Consider the following 21631-nt stretch of genomic DNA (forward strand, 5'->3'; position numbering starts at 1 on the left):
TCGCAATCTGTTCCGGAGTTGGACCCGGGGCGGCCATGGCGACGGTGTCCTCGACTTATGTACTCCCCAAAAACAAGCAAGCGAATGAAGCCAGAGTGTCACAGAGCGTTGTCTCGTTGGTCGGATGGGCGATGGATGTCTGCGGGCGAAAAAACACTTGGGAAGTTCAACAGTGTCCAGATCGCTGATTAGATAAGCCACATGTCACGTGATATACTCATCGCGCCGGCGCCTAAAAAAAAAAAAGGCGAAGAAAACGCCGAAAGGGCAGCGACAGGAGCAACGTCAGCAGGCATCAACAACAGGCAGATCGACGGCGACGACGGAGTGCGGCTTCAAGAGCCTACAATGGTCAATTGGCGTCTAGACTGGCTGACGAGTTGAGCTGGTCCGAGAGCGGCTCATGCGGGACTTCGACCCTGACAAAAGCGCTTCCCTTTACCCGCCATGGAACACCGTTGAATTGGTACGTCAGGGATGCCGGCTGTTGATGTGTAAAGGACCCTGCTAATAGCTGTCCTGTTTACAGTCTCAAAGAGATGCTTCGCTCCAGATACCCCTTGACCATGTGACAGTCCCTGCAGTGTCGCTCTCAGCGGCCTGCTTTGGCGATGGGCGGTACGAGGAGAATCCGACAAAGAAATGCGTGTCCAACCTTCTGTCGGTTGGCTATAGGCGTCTATATGTGGACGTATACTGGTCTCCTAAGGAAAGACTATGGAGCCTCTGTCCGATAGACACTACGGGCACCGACTCAACTCCAAGCACATCAAGCAGTATGTCGCCACAAGACAGAACTTCAAGCGCATCATCCGCTGCTCCCACTACAACCTCAATAACTGCCAGCATCAGGAAAAGAGACACACTATACCACATAGGGCCGTATTCATGTGCAAAGTCACTCGGCATTTCAACGCTTTCTGATATCCTCAAGGACTATTTCAAGACGACTGAGAATACCCTAAATGCTGACATGATGTTTTTGATCATAAACGTGCATGCTTCTGCTTCTCCGGATTCCCCGGAAGTGCCTTCCAGAATGCCTAGCTTGGAAGACCTTCCTCCTCCGCCGCTATTATTTGGCAAAATCATGGGGGAGGCGCTGGGCAGATCCATCTATAGCCCCAAACAATTGGTGGAAAATCGTCGGAATCTCCGCGAATCCTGGCTCTCCGTTCGTCCCCCGTATCAGCCAATCCCCGAATATCTAAAAACCACCGTAGATGGTAAAAACCATCTCGTCACATCTACCGGGTGGCCATGCACAGGGTATGCTGTTCTATCTCAAGCCACAAGACTCGTTATGGGCTGGGGTACCATCGACCCCCAGATGTCGTCTTACAACTTCACAGGTGACGATTTAGTCTTTCCACAAGGCTCACTTGAATCTCGCATAGACGTGGGATTTACTTCAGCATCTGATCTCACCAAAGGGTGCCTCTATGACGCAGATACCACAACCCTATCAGAGATTGAGCGCCCCTGGGCAGTGGCAGTACTTCCTTCCCGCAACACATCCAATGAGCTGTCACTATTGACCCGTCAGCTGGCATCTTGTGGAATCTCAGCCATTGTTAACCATACACTTTTTAATGTGACAGCGGATACTGATATCAGTCCTTACCAGAACGTCTCATTTTCCACTACGTGGTCTTGGGCAAAAGATGAGCCTCGCAATTCCACTCGGGCATCCACCCCGAAAACAAAGGATTCATTCCGTTGTGCAGCCATGCATGCAGTATCATCAGGAAGATGGCATGCTCATGATTGTAATGATGTGTATCGTGTTGCCTGTCGGGTTGGAAATTTACCATACGAATGGGTTATTTCTGAGCATGCTACAACCTACTTCAATGCCGAAAAAGCTTGCCCTGATAACACCTTGTTTTCCGTCCCAAGGACAGCACTAGAGAACACCTATCTCTATGCAAAGCTTGACTCGGAGTCCAATAGCACTGCAATAATTTCACCCGATGTTGAAGATAATAACAGCACTGAGGTACTCTGGATAGATTTCAACTCTGCTGACGTACCTACCTGCTGGGTTACTCATGGCCCCAGGGCGCAGTGCCCATATGAGCTGGATAATAACGAGATTGAAAGGAGGGCCATTCTCGTGCCAACCATTGCTGCTATTATCGTCCTGATCGTAGCTGCCTTGACTTTATTTGTCAAGTGCAATGCGAATCGACGAAATTCAAGGAGACGTAGAGTCATTGATGGGTGGGATTATGAAGGTGTACCTTCATAATAGTGTATTATTATCTTCTGGGGCTTTCTGGTTTGATGGAGTTGGTACATCGGTAGTCCGCTGATCAAAGTCTAGGGTTGTTGTACATTAGATATCTTACATATTCATCTATACATACTTTCTCTATGCTAAAACTCCAAGCATATCATTGACCTGCGCAAACTTCTCTCTAGGTTTACCCCTGGTCTGTCCACGCTCTTTTTCTACCCGATCTATCTCCTCCCAGTCTTTCCAGCTAGTTGGCCGTAGACCTCTCTTCTCGGCATCGGGGCGGACGCCATCCCACCCCAGACCCGTACTCTCCTTTCCGGATTTTGAATTGAGGAATTCCATATTATCACTTCCCCGATCACGATGTACTTCCCAGTCAGCTGCAATAGCATCAGCCGTCGCAAATGCATCCGTCATAGTTGAAGCAATGACTCCAGTGGGACCTCGCTTGACCCATCCTGCACAGTACACACCGGGTACATGGGTAGGGATGATATCAGCCTCACTGGCTGAAGGGATAGTATTTAAAACCCTTCCCTGGCCATCATTCGGTATTAAGCCACGGGAAGCATCAAACGGAACGGCAAGCTCGTCGAGCCCTGGAAGCGGACATGATTTGTACCCTATACTTCTGAAGCATAGGCTCGCCGATATATCTATATGAGCTACCTTGCCATCATCCGCCAAATGGGGCGAAATAGATGCCGAGGGTGAGTAAGGGTCAGCGGGGTCAAGCTGGTTACGGCTGAATGTAATATGTGACAAACGGCCGGGATGTTCTGAAGAAGAGTGGAATGAACGAGGAGAAAGGAGGAAATCAAGAGACCACTTTTTGGCCGAGCTGTCAAGGCTGGTTAGTGAACCTTTAGCAAGGAGTTGGGTGATTCGTTTATTCGCTCTGGGGAGCCCAGATATTATCGAATCGGGAGGAAGCAGGTTACTGGGTATAGGTTCAAATCCAACTGAAGGTAACTGCATAAGCTCTCGAACTTCTTTAATAGTGAAAGCGGCCTATATCCGCATGTTAGCCACAGAGTCCTGGATAATAGCAGCTCAAAGCAAGGCTTACCTGCATCGGTCCACGACGTCCAACCACCCTCACCCTTTTCACTCTGCTTGTTGCAAGTTCTTCAAGAGCATGCTCCGACATGTCGGTTTTTCGTAGGACATCCACATCAGATAGCAACACTCTCGCAACATCAAGAGCCACATTGCCCTGTCCAATTATAACTGCATCTTCTCCGCTAGCTAAATCGGGCGACAGATTTCTATATTCTGGTAATCCATTATACCATCCAACAAAGGCCCTAGCGGAGAAAATTCCTGAAAGCGATCTTTCGTTTGGCAGACCCAGCTCACGGTCTTTGGAAGCTCCGTAGGAGAAGAGAATGGCGTCATAGTGTGGTTTCAGAGAGTTCAGTGGGAGACCGCCACCCAGTTCAATGTTTCCAATGAAATTGAATCGTGGAGACGTCGCAACCTCTGTGAATTTATCTTGACAGTTCTATGGCCAATTCCATGTTAGCTGTTGAATTTTGGCAAAATATACCTTCCGGACCGAATGCAGCCTACCTTGACCTCCGGATGGTCTGGAGCAACACCATAGCGTACCAGACCGAATGGCACTGGTAATTGCTCGTACATATCAATAGTGGCCTCCGGCACCTTTCCCATTAACCTATAAGCAGCATAGAACCCGGCCGGCCCAGAGCCAATAACCGCAACGCGGAAGGGCCGTGGCGCCGCTGCACTGCTGTATTGGGACCATTGTATCGAGCGATTGATGCGTCGGCTCAAGCACCGGCCAAGCCGAGCACTCGGCCTTTGACGGGCAAAGAATGACATTGTCTATTGAGAGCTGTGCTCCATCGTTTTGTGACTGTCCAAATCTTTCTTTCGCTTCGGCTTTTGCGAGTCGTAAAAAAGTGACGGAATTATTAATCAGATAAGAAATGCCAAGACCAGGACTTTAGTTACAGTTAATCTAATCTGATCCGATCTTGTCATGTGATATGAAATCCCCAGAGGCGGCCTGGGCAGTTTGACCCATTAATATTGCATTATTAGCCCTCCTCACGAATGGACGTCCGGGTAATCTAATAATATACTAATTAGCGCGTGTCCTTCACCCCACGGCTTGGTGGGCATGCTATAGTTATAGACGTCTCCATCGAACGGTGTAGTACAAATTAATAATGCATATGCGCGTGCTCTATAGTTATCCAGCAGGGATGGACACCTAGCAAACCAGCAACCCGCGTCTCTACCTTCTGCCAGCCTGCCTCTCGTCGGCTTTCCATCTTCCAGCCCGTATCTGCCCTCTGCCTGCGCCGTCTATGCGTTTCTGCAGCCGCACAACTGACAGAGCATCATGACGTAATAGGCTTACATAAGCTAGAGCAACGGAGATCTCGTGACGTTGGTTGCCTAAAAGGGAAACCTGCGAGCTTCAACTTTTGACTCTTTTTTCTTTCTTTTCTTCTCTTTTCTTTTCTTTCTCTCACTTCGACTTTTGCCAGCTCGACGAAGGACGCGAAGAGGACATGAAGCGTTTCGTGTCCTGACAGCGGACGCCTCACTCGACTCACGCCTCGCTACGAGCCCAGCTTCACTAGCTGACATGCCGCCTGATCTAAATTCACTCCCTCCATCCACGTCGTCTTCTCCTCACCACACTCGCAGAGTCAGCCTGTCAATGGATAGCAGCAACGGCAGCCTCGCGCACTCGCTTTCGCCCCGATCCTCATCGATCTCGCTACAGGCTACAGCAACGATGAATGCGGCAGCAGACTTGTCTCGCCGTTCCTCCTCTGGAGCCCACCGCGGCTCGCCTCAGGCGAGACTCTCTGAGCGTCGCCGGTCTGGAGCTGCCAATCTCCACGAAGCCTCCCATTCTGACCCTACCGGCACCGAGTCTCCTCAGAATAGACACAATCGCTCCTCGTTTGGGAGTGCCTTCAGAACGCATAGTCCTACCAGCATTGCTGGAAGCCCTGTGATTGCTACTGGAGACCCCCACCATCAGCGTGCCCCTTCACTTGGCGAGCTGCACCAGGAGCTTGAGCAGGAGCAGGAAGCTCAAGTTGTAAGACATACAGCGTACCTATCTTGTTTATCCATGATACACGTCATACTTACTTTTTCTTCTCTTCACATAGAATCGACTCTTGTTGATGATTCGCAACCAGCAAGCCCAGTTGCAGCAGCTTCAATCACAGCAGCAGACCGCAGCAGGCGGCGGGACAGCCATCGATGACTCAACTCCCACCTCAGAGAGATCATTCTCCTTCCCACCTATCCCACCGCTACCTGCTGCTAGCCAGCGAATCCCTATTCCTACTGGGTCTAACCTCTCTGCACGACGGGGCTCGAACGCTGCCATGTCCCCGCTTACCTCCATTCACCCTGCCGGGACCCAGGGAGAGACCGGCACTAGCGTGGGGAGCAATGACTGGCTCCAACTCTCAGAGTCTAATGGCCGTCGAGGCAGCAGAGATGAAAGCTCTTACTACCAAGCTGAGACAGCTGCTTTGTCTAGAGAGAATCAGATGCTCAAGGTTCGCATTAGGGAGTTAGGTATGCTATTTCACATCTCATTTTATGCATTAATATACTTGCTAATATCGATCTACAGAGCGACAAGTAGCCGAGTTGACTGCTAATAATAGCCAATCATCGCCACCAGCAACCCAGCCAAGTGAGAGTGCTCAGCCAACTCCTGCCGCGTCTGCTACTACCTCTGCCGCTACAACTGATGCTGCTACTTAGAGCAACCCGCAGACACCAACAGTCCAGGAGGGCGCTGGACCATGAAAAAAAAAAAAAAAAAGTAACACCTTGAGCGAAATTAAAGGTGAAAAGGCGTTCCCGCATTAACTACCACGCATGATACGCGTCTACATAAGCAGCAAGGAGAAATGTGATCCACCCTTAGTACATTGGAATTGCCAATAGTACAACAAAAAGGTTCTAAACGAGACCTGTGAATGGGATCTAAAATAACAAAGCAAAAATACAAAAAAGAGAAAAAAAAAAAAAAAAAAACTGGGGGGAACCACAAGTGAATCATGTAACATTACAGGAATATTTCTTATCTTTTGACCTGTTTTTTTGATGCTGCTGCCACCATGGAAATTGATGATTTGGCCGGAATGGATAGCCGAGAGTGGTCTCAAGACCTTATCGGTACCTTTCCGAGAGAGATATCTGCGTCTTGCAGTTCTCTTCGAAGTTTATGACGCGAGCACATGTATTAAATAGAGACCCCCCAACTCGCACAGCAAGCAAAGGATCCAATGAAGAATTTACTAGTTGAAGCCATGAGAATTACGGTCTATAAGGAATTGGATTGACTAACGGTAGAAAAGACTGCTATGTATGTGCTGTATATAGTGATAAGAAAGATCAAGAATAAAGAGCACCTAAATTGTACAGAAGAGATGATGGCTTATATGTAGCACCCCCTTTTTTTTTCGTGCTGAAGCCTGAACTCCGCGTAGTCTCAGGAAATGCACGAAACAATATAAGTCTAAGTGTATGTATAGGGCCTTATCTACAGCTTGGCCTTTTCGCTCTCCTTGAGAAGATCGGGCATCAACATGTCTCGGACTTCACAGGCAGCTTCGTTAAGGTAGAAGCTCATCCTCTCTGCGCCGATCTTCTTGCAGACGATGTTGAATTGGAGGCTACGAATCATGTTAGTTCATGTATTGGTAGTAAGTATAGCCATTAGGATTAAATACCTGTTCTCGTTGATCATATAGGCGATTCCGAAGCCCTCATCAATGACCTGGCTCCATCCGTATCCGTTGAAGTACTCAGAGCTAAGCTGGCTAGTGCTTAGGAACCAGGAGCCGCTGTAAGCGTATGTGGGATCTTTGAAGAGAGAAGGAACCTCCTCTCCGTCGCGAATGAGCTTCTTCAACCCGAAGAGATGTCTGTCAACTCCCTTTCCAACGCTGGCTTCAGCGGTATACTTGGAATGGGCTGCAACAGCGGCACGGAACAGTTTAACGAGCTCTTCTCTCGACACAGATGGGTCCGCCTGAGCCTTGCAGAAGGCCACACTGTCGTCTGATACGGAACGAGTGGTTTCGGTGCGGCCCAGCTTGTACTTGCGGGTCGAGGCGGATTCGTAGGTAGGTCTGTTCTTGCCGTACATCTTGAAATAGGCGAGCTGAATGAGCATTTGGACGTAGGCGTCTGGGCTGCATTTGAATTTCTTGATGAGACCCTTTCCGTAGGCCTGGAAGGCCTGGACACGAAGCTCATGTTTGTTGATGAGGGCTTCGAAGTCTTTGGTAGCAGTGGAGATGTCCTCAAGGATAGCAGGGTTGAGCTCGAAGTTGATGGGCTGGGGTTCGGGGAGGTTAGAGCGGATAGATGGGTTGGAGTAGTCGAGAGCGTTGCTGAAGATGAGCTGGTTGACGTAGTCGTTGAGACGGTGAGTAGGGGTACCGTCCATCATGGAGTGTTCGCCGAGGAATCCGGCTGTGCCATTCTCGTTGATGACGAAGTTGAGTGGCTTGTCATACCAGCGATTGGCGCCATCTCCGTGCCAGTAGACATGGGCACGCTCCTCAAGGGTGACGGGAGATGCATCGTCGAGACAGACGAAGAACGAGGAGCTCTCGATGGTCTTCAGGGCCTCCTCATTGGCAGGGCTGGCAGCCAGGAGTTTCTTTCGGGCAGCAGTCCAGAAGTCGCGGTTGGCGGAAGTCAGGGCCCCCACGGCAGGAACTCGCTCGGCCTTCTTGATGATGGTTTCGAATTGTTTCTGGAACTCGGAGGTGTTGAGCTGCTGGCCATTGACTGTGGTGGGAACCTTGAACATCTGGTTCTTGCGCATGACAATGATGTGTTCGTTCCCCTTGGCCGGGTACTGCTGCGCGTAATCTTCGCCGTCTGCCGGGATACGGCAGCAATTGAACATGTACTGGTACGAGCTCATGGCCATGGGCTCCTTGCGCAGGTACTCTGGCTCAAGAGATCCATCATCGACCTGTCTCTTGAACTCCAGCACAGAGCTGGTGATGGCAGCGGCTCGCTTAGCTGGGTCCCGTCGTTGTCTGTCGTCCCGGTACGAGTAGAAATAGCTGACATATGGCACAACCGGGTCACGGTAGGCAAGGTAGGCACTCTGATTCCACCATTCGTACAGCCAATTGTCAGTCTTGGGGTCCTCACTTCGAGCAATTAGGCGCTTCTGCAGGACCTCGCCTTCACCACCGGGCTTGATGAAGTCCGATACGGCTTTTTCTGTCGTCTTGTACTCCTCAGCGGAGAGCAGCGGGTGCACCGACTTAAGATACCGCCGTCCAGTCTCCTCCAAGGTGGGCACAGGCAGCTTCGGCAGCGAGTCTTCAAAACGGAGCATCTTCCCCTTTGACAAGTCCTCCTTGTACCCTATCAATGCAATATTAGCCTGGCATCCCTCTCATCCGGCGGAAAATTGTCTGATCTCCCACTCACCTGCTGGTACAGAGGAGGCAGCACGTCGAGGGGCCATTGTTTGCAGAGACTATAGCCAGCATGTTAGACCATCAAGAGTAACTCAAACGGCCCGCTTCTTTGTCTAGAAGTAGACTTGCGGCGGGCCAGACAGCCAGCAAGACCAGGGGGGAATAACTACATACTGTGAGATGGGGAGAGGGGCGGGTCGCGGAAGCACGTCCAAGAGCTGACAGACGGCCTCTTACAGCAGCAGTGAACATTCCCAGGTGATCGAGCGGTCTAGTGGGAAAGATTCAAGTATCAAGGTGAGTCTGCCAGCGGAAGAGCAGAAGAGGCAGAAGAGGAAGAAGAGGCAGAAGTTCGATGGAGCTGAACTCGAGTGTTTTATGAGAAGAGCTGCGACTCTCCCTTCCTTTCATCCTCGGCTCAAGTACTGGGAGGGAGAAAAAGGAATTATGTGCAGGGGAAAACGCGCCTTTGCGCCACGCCAGATGACCAGATAACATGACGACGGCTTTCTGCATCTTCTACCCAACTACGGAGTACAACTACATCGTCTTCAACATCGATTTCACACCCTTTATCGCCGTTACAATCTACTTTTCTTTCCCTCTTTTTTGCTCGACAATAATAATAGTAATAAAATGGCCAACAAACTTGCCGGGTCACCTGACTTTTCGCCGAAAAAAACTTCCGAACCTCGGCTGATTGAAAACCTTATTAGTAATACAATTTTATATACTTCACAAGGAAAAAGGAGGGGAAAAAAAGGAAGAAAGAGACGATGACAACGAGATGTAGAGGAAAATACGGATAGAAAGATAGTAGAAAGTAGCTGGATGATGATGACGACGATGATGATGATGAACTGGTAAACAAGATGATGTCGCTTGCAGAATAACGGATATTGATCAGAAATATGAACAAGTGAAGGAAACAGGCGATATCAGGAAGCGGGTTCCACGGCGGTCGATGTTGATGTTTGAATGGTAGGGGGCTCATCTGCGTCCTTCATAGTCGTGTCGGGGTCTCGGTTGGAAGAGAGGTGCAGCTCGACGCCCTTGCGGCCCTTGAGACCAGCGGGAGTGCAGATACGGCCGGTTCGCATCATGTTTCGCAACCTCTTACGACGGGCCTCTCCTCCCCTTTCCTCGCCCTTGGATGCACCCTCGTCCACCCAGGAGATCTCTTCTACCTTGAAGCTCATTCCGTCATGGTTTTTGCCCCAGGAACGCGACTTCAGGCCGTACATCACACTACTCTCATAACGTTCCAACGTGGGAAGAATCAGAAGCTTGATATGAAGGTCCTTGTCTGGCGGCGGTATCGGGGGAAGCTGCTTGCCTTCGACTGAGTCGGCAGCTGTAGGCGGCGGTTGGGGGGCCTCTGATTGAGCAGTTGAGGTTGGGTCGGATCTAGTGCTATTGCTATGAACAGATGGAGTTCTGTTGGAGGATGGCGTTGTCTTTCCATTGGCTGCCGTGCCATTGACATTAGCAGTAACAGTTGTGGAGGAAGACTTGCGGTTGTCTTTCAGCTCGAGGTTCAACATTGACACATCGACATCTTCAGCCCACTCGCCTCGAATGAATCCCGAATGGATGGCTGCTGCCACCGGGTCAGAGTCGTCTGTGTACACACCGGTTCCCCATAAGGCGCGGCGTGCACAGATTTCTTCACGATGGCTTGCGTCTATCCGAAATCGAGGTACACGGATCGTGAAAGTGCAGTTTTCCTTCCCATCGAACCGTGGGATCGGTACGGGAGTAGAGGTATATCCAAATTTGGACGCTTCGGGTGGTGCTCGGGAAGATGGCATTTCAATGCGTGGAGCATAGAGCGTAGAGCCTAGATGGTAGCGAGGAAGATGTGCAACACTTCTCAACAGTGGTTCCAGGTTCACTGTGGTGTTGTACTCCTTGAGAGGCACGGCAGGAGGAGTTGGATGGTGGTGATGCGGGATACCACTGCCAGGAACTGTCGCTCTTGGGCCATGGTGATGGTGATGGTGGTGATGGTGGTGGTGTGAGGCACCAACAGCTCCAGATACAGTAGGGCCATCTCCAGTGCGCGACTGAGGTCTAAAAGGGGCTGCCAGCTGCGGGCCTTGGCCTCCTGTAAAGAGAGACGGGTCGTCGTCTGCCCGGTGTCTATGATGGTGACTAGTGGCATAGGTTAGCAACAAATACCAATTGAATTTCATATCTTGGCTAAGCAACACTTACTGATGGCCGCCGTGATGATGATGGTGGTGGTGTACATGCCGTCCTCTTCTTGCAACTCCTCCACGGGCTGCCGCCCCAATGCCCTCTCCGTCTTCCCTGGTTTCCTCCTCCTTCACTTTTCGACCGCGCCTGACGCTTCCTGGCGCAGAAGCTGTACCTTTTCCGGCACCGAACGAGCCCTCTCCATTAAGATCTGAATTCATCGGTCGATCGCCATGGTTTCTCTTGAACGGACTTGATGATAACGGTGTTGAAGGGCCGCTTCCCCCCAGTGATGCCGAGCTGGATACTCCAACGCCGCTGCCGATACCAGAGAACACTCGACCCAGTTCGCTTTTTATGCCTGATTCGGTGGCCGGGTCGATGATCTGGGCTTGGGCGCCTTGTACTGCCTGTGGAAGCGGAGATGCCCTACCACCCCGTTTCGCCTCTGCATTTATATTCAGCACATTTTTATGATGAGGGGGTTCCTCCGTGCCTCCGCGAGCTCGCCCTTCATCCGCAAACGAGCCACCGAACGATGATTGGGGACCAGTAGAACCTGGTGTAGGTGAAAACATGCGCGGTGGATTCGATGGTGGAGGTCGACTCCGGCTCATAATCGGCGACGAATCGCTCGAGGGTGTTGCGTCTTGGCGTGAAGATATGGGGGGTTGACCGGGAATGGAGCGTGGAGCCGTTAATTGAGAACCTAGAGACTTTGTGTAGTTCTGAATAGACCCAAAACCGTAGCCGGAAGCGGGCTCTGCGGTGCTATAGCGGGTTGATTCAGGAGAAACGCGAGGGTAGTTCGATTCCCAAGATGAGCGGTGAGATCGATCGCTTTCGTGTTCTGGGGCATGAGATCCATATCGTTGTGATTGGTGTTGGTGAGGCTGAGATTGAGACTGTGAACTTTGGCTGTGATGGTGGTGGTGGTGGTGGTGATGATTGTGTTCCTGGATACCATGTTGATAGGGTTGCTGGTCTCGAGGTTCCTGTCGATCTTGGGAGGGATTACTAAACCTAGATGACGGTCGCGGAGGGGGTTCTAAACTACCCGGGTACCCATGCTGCTCCCGTTGGCCACTTGTCTCCTTCTGCACCCCATCTGAAAATCCAGGCGCCAATCTGACTGGGGGGCTGAACAACGGTGGTCGCGATGGTGGCTCCTCTGATCGGTGATGGGGTCCCGGAGGGTTGGCTCGTGGCACAGGGCCTCCAAGACTCATCCGTCGGTCTTGGTGATATGATGAATCCGAGTATGTATTTCGGGGGGATCGAGGAGCTGTAAGCTGTGGTTGGGGTGCGTTGGATGGCTGTCGAGGTCCAGAAAACCGTGAATCATCGGGTGCTAGCTGGGGATTCCCGGATGAACTGCCTCCGGATCTTGACCGGTAAGGCCGGGGAGTGAGCGTTTTCGAGAATGGACCGCTGTCCGGCGTATGTGATCTTCGGAAAGGAGGATAATCTGACGGCAACTGTCGACTAGGACCGGAAGGTGGTGACATAGAGGGTGGTAGCGAAGTAGACTGTTGTGCCGGCGCGGTGGAAGCTGATACCGTAGGCCGCGAATAGACCGCGCTCGTACTCTCCCGCGGCTGACGGTCTGTATCTGAACCTAGCATTGACGATATTGACATGCTACTTCCCGGCCGGTGTACTGGGTTAATGAGTTCTCGAGAGGCAAAGGATGGTGGTATTGAAGGTGGCTGAGAGGGTTGGGCGGCTGATCCCCTAGGGTAGTGCTGTGGTGAGGATGGAGGAAGCATCTGACGGCTAGAATAAGAGCTTGCGGCGGTGTGTTGTTCCGGATGGCCTGGGTAAAGAAGCGGATTAGCTGCCTGGCGTCATCCCCAAAATCCCCCCAAATAGTAACTGGTCTCTCAACATATATAACGACAGACCACATCCAGGGGTAGAACTGCAAGTTCGGGGCCAATGAATATATGCGACGACTCCCCGTGGACGCAGAAGCGCGGTGCGGGTATTTCTTCTTCCTCGTCTGGTTGTCTTTCGCTGGAGAGAGGCGATTTTTTAGTCGCGTTCGGGTTTCAGTCTTACCTGAATAAGCAGACGAGCTGCCAGCACTGCCCACTGATCTCCTGCGAGCCTGATCGTGTTGCTGCGGCGGATGAGGCATCTCTCGTGGGATTGACGACGAACCTGGCACGCGGCGAAACCATCAGCGAAAAAAAGTCGTGTCAGTTCTTTCGTGCTTTCGACTTGCGACTCCGTCGAGCGGAAGGGAAAAAACAACTTTGGGGAAAGGAAAAGTCCGAGTCACGGGACCAGCGCTAAAAGATGCCAAGCATTTATGCGCCTGAAGCAGACTAGCGAGCTTAAACCTTAAGTGGCCTAGCGCTGTCGGCACGGACCATCGGGGGGGAGAGCCGTGCCAAGACTTAGAAAGGGGGAAAGAACGAATGGCGGAGTGTGCAAAAACAAGCAAAGAAAGGAAGGAACAGGAAGGGGCGGAGGGCGGTAAGCAACATGGAAGAGAGAGAACGAGGAAGGAGCGGAGAGCGGGGGCAGCTTCATCTCCACCGCTCTCCGCTCTCCGCTGGCAGAAAAAGAGCATTTCCGCCGCCGGGCGTTTTGTCGCTTGTTATTCTTGTCGTTCCAGTGCTAGGAGTGCAAGAAGAAACCCAGCAGCGATGGCCTTGCCTGCAATGCAATGCACATCAAGGTAGCCGCCGTCTCGGGAACAGGCCAGAGGAAGAAAACTCTATGTTAAACGCAGAGGGACAGATGGCATAGAATAGAACTAAAAAAAAGAATGAAACGCAGCAAGATATGGATTGCCTTACCTTCTCCACGTACGCTCACCCCGTTAGGCGGTCCTTTTGGCTCCTCCACTTCAAGCTTACCAGCCGCCTGCTCACGCGTTGGGGCGTCAGGTCTTGGACGTGGCGCATGTTGCTGCTGCTGGAGATGGTGCTGATGTTGATGCTGATGCTGATGTTGATGCTGATACTGGTGCTGCGTATGTGAATGTGGGTTATTGTCTTGTGAGTACGGGTATGCCAGCGCGGTTGGAGGCGGTGCAGGGCGTGAGAAGTGACTGCCTGATTCTCGCCGTGAGCTCGCTATCGGGTCGAAATGCGGCTGTTGGGCATGGCTCGCTGGAATAGAGGAAGGCGGATAGTGTCGAGATGGAAGAGACGAGCTGTGGGCTTCTCGAGGCCTACCGTACGTCGAATGTCGAAGGCCATACGCTGACTGTGACGGATCCATTGGGAAACCAGGGAGTTGTATATGTTCTTGAGCGTGTTTTCCAACTAACGCCGCTTCAGGTCGAAAGATTTTCAGCGCAGTTTGTAAGGACTGCTTTTCTTTTTTCCCTTCTGCCTCCCCTTCTCCTTTCTTTTTCCTCCTATTAAATTCCTTCTCTTCTTCTGCCTTCTTTTCTTTTCTTTTCTTCTCGTTTTTATTTCTTTTTGTTCTTGCTCTTTATTTTCTTACTTACTCCATATCCTCTTCGACTTTTCCCTTAGCTTGCGATTCCGTTTGTTTATTTACTCGCGCGCAACATCGGGGATTCAGGTCCTCGTTTGGGTTTTGCTTGCGGACTTCGAACCGTCCGTGTGGTTTGTAACTCAGCTCTTGTTGCAGATTTGCACTAGGCCGTTGGGCCGGTCAAAGAAAATGGAAGTACGGAGTAAAATTCGGAGTATGGCGCGAAAGATAGATGGTTTCTGGAGTGGACGACGAGAAAGGGAGGGTAAAAAAAAATGAAGAGTGCGGAGGTTACACACCAGCAGATGCAAGCCGCGGCTGGCAAACTTGTCACTGCTCCCTGGTGGAGTTAGCGATGCGGCAGGGAGCCCACCGCATATTAGCCTTAGCCTATAGTTAGCTATATGCTTGTGCAGGTATCCCGACAACGAATATACTCTGTGATGTCCTCCACTGTGGTGTAGTTGGCAGCCTCCCCGTGACCAGAGGAATCAAATAGCAAGTCAAAACCTCAACAAGCTACTCCGTGCTCAGTGTGGCATAAATACGCCAGAAGGTTCCTACGACCCGTTCACCCTGGTAGCTAGTATCGCCCGGTGGCCGTCTTGGACTCCTGCTTTAGGTGTATTGCTCCACGCTTGTATCAGGAACTTGCCGCACAGAGAAAAGGAACCGAGATCGAAGAGTGGCACCAAAGGACGCTCAAGCTGTCAAGCTCTCTGCTGACAACGGCCAAACAGGCAGAAAGAAATCATTTTCGAACAAAGCTGGGGACTCTCGAGCCAATGGTTTCTTTTCCTCGTTTGTTGCGTTGTCGAGAGCCGGTTGTGGAGCCTGAGCACATCGCCGAAGGACGCTAAATTTAACTAAACGGGTAACCTAGCTTGATCCCTGTCGAATGTTCGTTTCGTATAGGTTCGATAAAGACCCAGCCAGACATGGGCCTGACGCCCCGGTCAGCTTATGCCAGCGACATCATGTATCACCGCATTCCTGCGCGGTGCAATGGGGGTCGGATGGCCTGCTGATGCCCGAGCTGGTGCCGAGCCAACTGATTCGCTCCATTATTCGACCTGTTCCAGGGGACGCACACACTTGCATCAAATCCGCGACATGGAACAAGGTGGGATTAATCTTTATAGCATTGCAGGGCCACCGGATTTAGCCTTTTCTTTCTTTCTTTTCTCTTCTTTTCTTTTTCTTTTTCCTCTTTTTTTTTTTTTTTTTTTTACTTTTCGATCCCAGAATAGGTCGATGCACCTGCAGATCGCCTGAGAGCTGTTTTTGATGCACGAGCACTAGAGTGATGCGATCCAACAATATATAAATAAACATACACCATACGGAGTATAGGATGTATGTATATATAGATGCAGCGACGGCCCTGCTAATGGAGCATGTGCTTGGTATTTTGAATGATAGGGAGCAGGTTGGGTCGTAGTCGTTTACTCCGTACGATTCCTAGCAACAGACCTTGTGTCGATGCAAGGAACCCTTGGATCGTTGCGGAACGTTGGAGAACCGGACTGCGCGCCGGAGGCGAGGGTGACCGCATGCTGGCATCCCTTGCCCTGTACTCCCATACATCTGCCCTGCGTTCACACTCGCCACGACATCAGCAACACAAGGATGAACCGAGTCTCCCTGTCCCCGTAGTCTAGTGATGCGGAGATAAATAGCGATACGTTCCCCCGCCGGCTGAACTCTCTTGCCCCGGTCGTCTCCTATTTCATCAGGACCTTTGGCGTGCTGCTTCATATCAACTACGAGGCCCGTCCTCCTCTTCATCGCTATTCTTGCCAGTTTGTTACACACACCAGTGGCAAGCTGCATAGTGTTGCAGCAATATCTTGCTGATGTATGATCTCTCTCCATCGGCTAAATTACGCTTAGCTTGATGAACCTTCTACACTGTGCACACGTCTTACCGCAATTTCATCTCTCCCTTGAGTGCGGTGACGCGATATCAATGCCTAAAGCGTGGCATTAGCAACACTTATATCCATGACATCCATAGAGTAACTCATTCCGAGCAGCCGCCTTCGAAGCGTGGTAAAAGCCGAGTATAGCACCATGGCCGAGAAACTCTTTCTTTTATTCCTATAAGGTCTATTCCTATCAATTCTAGTCAACATTATAGTAACAATATGTACCGCCAGGGGTGTGTCTGTACCTGAAGGCTCCCCTAGCGCATTCCACCGCGTTGCGTGGACAGCATCATGACGCCCGATTCCACAGCATGGGTTGTTGACGTTTGACAGCATCACGGGAGACAACATATTGAGCTCCCTATGGAGCTGTCATCTCACTTTCAGTTGCCGTTGCTCTCTGTTGCTGCATGTAGTTGGTGTTGTCGTTGTCGTTGTTGATACGTTAAGATTTAGTTTTCGGGCCTCTGACGTCCCGTCCGCGCCTCACATGATCACTTGCCGACTTCAACCTCAACTTCGACTTCAGCAGCAAAACCGACGACAAACCAGGTGAGATGACGAGAAGGCGAGAAAAGGAAGCAGAAGACGAGGAGCAGCTGTTTTTATTCGAATAATCTGATACTCTGCAGACGCTGGAGCCGCTGATGCTACCTCTGCCATGCGCCCCGGACTCCAGCTGGAGCAGGTTCCGGCAGCAGCTCGCCGCTGTCTTCAACGGCGTTGACCCTCGAGTCTTCACGGCCTTTTGGCTATTCGGTAAGAATAAATGTGGTGTTGCTTCTTTCATGGAACGTTATCTCTAACCGCTCGTCAATACTGCAGGCTTAATAAATAATGTTCTCTATGTTATCATTCTCTCTGCGGCACTCGATCTCGTCGGGCCCAGCGTCCCTAAGGGCGTTGTTCTGCTCGCAGACGTGGTCCCGTCCTTCTTCACCAAGCTATGCGCTCCATATTTCATCCATATTGTCCCTTATCCCATCCGCATCCTCATATTCGTCGCATTATCCACGCTCGGCATGTTTCTGGTTGCCTTGTCGCCAGCCTATGACGCAACTACTGCCAATAGTTCGATAACAGCCAAGATGGTGGGAGTGATGCTGGCAAGCCTCTCTAGTGGTGGCGGAGAACTCAGCTTTCTCGGTCTTACACATTTTTTTGGACCGTTTAGTTTGGCTGCATGGGGTAGCGGAACGGGCGCTGCTGGATTGGTGGGAGCCGGTGCCTATGCTTTGGCTACTACATCATTCGGCTTTTCTGTCAAGACCACGCTCCTGGCTTCCGCTCTTTTACCAGCAGTGATGGTGATAAGCTTCTTCGGTATACTGCCAAGGGGCCCCATGTTGCAGATCAGGAATGGGTATCAGACTATTCAAGAAGTAGAGCGAGGAGAGCTTAGGCGAGATGATGTTCGGCGGCCGCTGGATGATGAGCGTTCGTCGCATACTAATGATGGGAGCGATGGCTTACTTGCAGACACTGACAATGTTGATGACTTGAAACATGCACCTCCGCAGGATAAAGGCCTATCATGGCAGCTTTTCAAGGCGAACCTGAACCGTGCTAAGAGTCTATTCTTTCCATTGTAAGTCCAACCGCCCAGTTTTTCGGTACTACCTACTAACGAAGCGCCACAGTATGTTTCCTCTGCTGCTTGTCTACATTGCAGAGTATACCATCAACCAAGGCGTCGCGCCTACACTCCTCTTCCCACTCCAGGAAAGTCCTTTTAAGCACTTCCGTGCCTTCTATCCAACATATAACGCCATCTATCAGGTCGGAGTGTTCATCTCGCGGTCCTCAACCCCCTTCTTCCGCATCCACGACCTGTACTTACCATCATTTCTCCAAGTATTCAATCTCGGTCTACTGACCCTGCATGCACTGTTCAATTTTATCCCAAACGTCTACATTGTCTTCCTCATTGTTTTTTGGGAGGGTCTCCTAGGCGGATTGGTATACGTCAATACGTTCGCGGAGATCACCGATCGCGTACCAAAGGAGGAACGAGAATTTTCTTTGGGGGCAACCACCGTCAGTGACTCGGCAGGCATTTGCATTGCAGGTATGTTGAGTATGGTTTTTGAAGTCTGGTTATGTAACTGGCAGGTTTCCCATGGGCGAGATTATTGCAAGAAGACATAGACTTTGGCGTCTATTTTACCTTTTTCGCAGAAGGCCTTTGGAGGTGTTTGGCTTAGCGACGGCGTCAGCGATATATATATATATATTTGGAACCTATTTCTATATGACAATCTCATATTTAATACTGCATTACTAAATATATTTACAATAAATTGGGATATTTTATCCCCCATTTTGATAATTTGTGATGGTGATGTGACGTCATGTTCGATATCACATGTCCGGAAGCTTTCACATGCGCGAGCATGTGAAATCCTTCGACTTTATGACAAAAGAATCGCATTTCAAAGGATTTTGCGCCCAAGATGGAAAACTTGAGGCTGAAGTCGAACCGGCTGCTATTCTGGAGTTGGTGCGGGTAAGGGAAAGCTGGAAACATTTCATATTACTTAATTCTATTGTCTTTGTTCAGTCTCTCTGCTTCCACGGCCGGTGATGCTTCATTCCCGGAGACTTCGGATTCAAACTACGGTCCTTCATTGTCGGTATAACTTTACTTTTGGATATATTACCTCTGGTTTTGATGGTTTGTAGAGGTATGTTGAAGTCATGATAGGTATGTACCCCTTTGTTTTATTCTGTGAACGCTATCAGTATCTAATTCTCCTTAGACCATGTACTAGGCAGGCCTTCCACTCAGTTCCGAAAGATCCAGGTCTTTGCAGTCGTTGCCTTTTGGCTATTATACCTTCTAAAGTATGTTGAATGACCATGGAGTCCAGTTTTTCCTACAAGATCCGTATCTGATTGTACCTCTATTATACCAGGGGAAACAAGAATGGTCCTCCAGGGGTACGAACTCTATCGTCGCTGCTGCATCGGCGTATGACACCATGGCAGGCCACCGTCATGACCATGTTAACGCTATATGTCTCTCGCAACTTTGCCAAACTGGTCGGTTTGGAGTCCCCAGAGCCCCTTGCGAATCTGTACTCTCGTTCCTACTTTCGGGCAACCTGGATAGTCACTGCGCTGGATGCTGGGTTTTGGACTGCAATGAACATACGCCGGAAATGGCTAAGGGATCTGGCATCGCTAGTCTTTTCTATATACTACCTTTTCGCAGCTGAACAGGCGGATGAGAAGGTGCGAAAAGTCAGAGCTACTTTGACCGTAGAGCATCTGCGTGTCTCATGGAATAAGCTGGCTACCCCTTACCTCTCATTTCTCTCAAGGCTTCTTCGGCCCCGTTTCTGTCGGCGCGATCCAGTTGCCATCCGGATACCACGACCCCGGGAGTCATCATACAAGGACCCGGTTGACGCATGGCTTTATTTTGATGGCCCTCTTAGCAGCCTTCGGGACCAGACGGATATCGTCCTTGATATCCCTGGAGGCGGATTCGTTGCCATGGGCCCACGGGTCAGTGATGACCGCTTACTTGCTTGGGCTGGCAAGACGGGTGTTCCAATTCTCAGTCTTGATTACAAAAAGGCACCCGAATACCCATATCCATATGCTCTGAATGAGTGTTACGATGTATATCACACTATTGTGATGAGTCGAGGGAGATGCCTAGGACTGAGTGGGAAGACATGCCCACGGATTATTGTGACGGGTGATAGCGCTGGTGGAAGTCTTGCAGCAGGGCTGACTTTGATGATTCTTCAATCCGGCAGTACAGACTCCCGGAAGTGGAGAGGTGAATATTGCCTGCCGGTTCCCGTGGGCCTTGTGCTGGTGTACCCGAATCTAGACTTGAATATTGGAAGCTGGATGACAGACGAGGAGTTATCTTTGATCAGAGAAAGGGGAATGCGGAAAACAAATCGAAATATTCTGAGGCGTAAGAGTGAGGATTACTATAAACTGACTCCGTCGACTCCACGTCCCTCAGACGATGACCTTGCAGACGATACTACTAGTCATTCCAAGTCGTCCACAAAAGAAGGATCGAAACATATATCTGATGTCCCCGTGGGGTCTTCCACTGTTGCGACTGACATGGCCTGTCAATCTGGAGATGCAAGCCTTGCATCCAAAATGGAAGGGTTAGCTGAAAAGAAACCAAAGAAACTGCAGACTCGACTTGCCGTTACTTCTATGATATCCTATGTCAATGATCGCATCCTCACCCCTGAGATGATGAGGGCTATGATAATACTATACATTGGTCCCTATAATCGTCCAGACTTCAGCACAGATTTCCTTCTCTCTCCCATGCTTGCTCCAGAGGCTCTTCTAGCCCAATTTCCGAAGACCTACTTTATGACAGGGGAACGGGACCCGCTGGTAGACGATACAGTGATATTCGCTGGGCGTCTTAGACAAGCTAAACTTCATCGGTTCCGTGAACGGAAGGAATTAGGTCTTGAGAAGCCTGGAAAGAGGTTTGACGAAAAAGAGCATGTTGAAGTGACTTTGATACCTGGGATATCTCACGGATTCATGAGTATAGTTGGGGTTTTTCCTGAGGGCTGGAAGCATGTATTCAGGACTGCCAGGTGGGTAACGGATATTTTCAATTCCACTGATCCTTCTAGCTCTGATGAGGCGAGAGAATTTAAGGCCTCTCTCCCACAGCAGCGACGAGTCATGCCCAGTCTCAACCCATCACTACCAACGGTAGACGTCGAGACAGGGAAACAGAGCGATGGAAGCACACGGCACCGTCATCACGAACGCCACTTAACAAGTGAATCATCTGGTGATGAAGACGGGCCATTGGAAATTAGCATGTTGAAAATGACCAAGATATCCCCTTCGCCTCCAGCGTCACAGTCTAATTTCGGAGCCTCGGCCACTTCACCACTGAAACTGAAAGCTCCTGCGCCAAAACGAAATATACGGCGACCGAATGCTGCAAAATTATCTCTTACCCCCCTCCCAGCCAAGAAGGAGGAAATCCTGCGTAGTTCGGACGATGTAAGCCACAGTGAGAATGACTTGGTGCGGATGAGACAGATGATATCAGGGTTACGACGTGAAGCAAGTTTGACGAGTTTGCCGAGCCATGAAGATTTACTGAATAGACGGATGGACGGGTTGGCTGGCGGGCTTATGGGTATAGGAGAAGAAGCAAAGACTCCGTGATTATTCGTGATTTTTATTTTTATGTACATATTTCTTCCATGTCGATGATACCTATAGATGGCCTTTGATGATTAGGTTATTTTGCAATTGATGGGGACATAGATTGATATAGCAAGGGTTGCTCTTATAAATTGACATATATCTAAGTATTCCGATGATCTAAC

At 50.3% G+C, this 21631-nt stretch overlaps 9 protein-coding genes across 9 annotated transcripts; 5 read left to right on the forward strand and 4 right to left on the reverse strand.

Moving 5' to 3' along the window:
* Positions 1-403: 403 nt before the first annotated feature.
* Positions 404-2251, forward strand: TRV_06563 (Lectin C-type domain protein; the record flags this gene model as incomplete). Its single annotated transcript, XM_003019350.1, has 2 exons — positions 404-466; positions 530-2251. 2 exons carry the CDS (start codon positions 404-406, stop codon positions 2249-2251), a joined length of 1785 nt encoding a protein of 594 aa, XP_003019396.1.
* A 123-nt stretch (positions 2252-2374) lies between these two features.
* TRV_06564 (uncharacterized protein) lies at positions 2375-3916 on the reverse strand (the record flags this gene model as incomplete). The annotated part of the gene is made up of 3 exons (XM_003019351.1): positions 2375-3253; positions 3312-3746; positions 3815-3916. 3 exons carry the CDS (start codon positions 3914-3916, stop codon positions 2375-2377), a joined length of 1416 nt encoding a protein of 471 aa, XP_003019397.1.
* A 1099-nt stretch (positions 3917-5015) lies between these two features.
* On the forward strand, positions 5016-6010 carry TRV_06565 (uncharacterized protein; the record flags this gene model as incomplete). Its single annotated transcript, XM_003019352.1, has 3 exons — positions 5016-5327; positions 5401-5818; positions 5877-6010. 3 exons carry the CDS (start codon positions 5016-5018, stop codon positions 6008-6010), a joined length of 864 nt encoding a protein of 287 aa, XP_003019398.1.
* Positions 6011-6794: 784 nt separating this feature from the next.
* Positions 6795-8750, reverse strand: TRV_06566 (uncharacterized protein; the record flags this gene model as incomplete). The annotated part of the gene is made up of 3 exons (XM_003019353.1): positions 6795-6927; positions 6985-8647; positions 8714-8750. The coding sequence occupies 3 exons, from the start codon at positions 8748-8750 to the stop codon at positions 6795-6797; spliced, it is 1833 nt and encodes a 610-aa protein (XP_003019399.1).
* An 891-nt stretch (positions 8751-9641) lies between these two features.
* Positions 9642-11480, reverse strand: TRV_06567 (uncharacterized protein; the record flags this gene model as incomplete). The annotated part of the gene is made up of 2 exons (XM_003019354.1): positions 9642-10845; positions 10921-11480. The coding sequence occupies 2 exons, from the start codon at positions 11478-11480 to the stop codon at positions 9642-9644; spliced, it is 1764 nt and encodes a 587-aa protein (XP_003019400.1).
* A 242-nt stretch (positions 11481-11722) lies between these two features.
* On the forward strand, positions 11723-11923 carry TRV_06568 (uncharacterized protein; the record flags this gene model as incomplete). The annotated part of the gene is made up of 1 exon (XM_003019355.1): positions 11723-11923. One exon carries the CDS (start codon positions 11723-11725, stop codon positions 11921-11923), a length of 201 nt encoding a protein of 66 aa, XP_003019401.1.
* Positions 11924-13507: 1584 nt separating this feature from the next.
* Positions 13508-14373, reverse strand: TRV_06569 (uncharacterized protein; the record flags this gene model as incomplete). The annotated part of the gene is made up of 3 exons (XM_003019356.1): positions 13508-13627; positions 13729-14335; positions 14369-14373. 3 exons carry the CDS (start codon positions 14371-14373, stop codon positions 13508-13510), a joined length of 732 nt encoding a protein of 243 aa, XP_003019402.1.
* A 2560-nt stretch (positions 14374-16933) lies between these two features.
* TRV_06570 (uncharacterized protein) lies at positions 16934-18434 on the forward strand (the record flags this gene model as incomplete). The annotated part of the gene is made up of 3 exons (XM_003019357.1): positions 16934-17045; positions 17112-17874; positions 17927-18434. 3 exons carry the CDS (start codon positions 16934-16936, stop codon positions 18432-18434), a joined length of 1383 nt encoding a protein of 460 aa, XP_003019403.1.
* A 217-nt stretch (positions 18435-18651) lies between these two features.
* On the forward strand, positions 18652-21467 carry TRV_06571 (uncharacterized protein; the record flags this gene model as incomplete). Its single annotated transcript, XM_003019358.1, has 4 exons — positions 18652-18792; positions 18969-18990; positions 19046-19130; positions 19202-21467. The coding sequence occupies 4 exons, from the start codon at positions 18652-18654 to the stop codon at positions 21465-21467; spliced, it is 2514 nt and encodes an 837-aa protein (XP_003019404.1).
* Between the last annotated feature and the right edge of the window lie 164 nt (positions 21468-21631).

Source organism: Trichophyton verrucosum (genome assembly GCF_000151505.1).
Source record: "Trichophyton verrucosum HKI 0517 chromosome Unknown contig00739_1.f1.exp, whole genome shotgun sequence".
Lineage (NCBI taxonomy): Eukaryota > Fungi > Ascomycota > Eurotiomycetes > Onygenales > Arthrodermataceae > Trichophyton > Trichophyton verrucosum.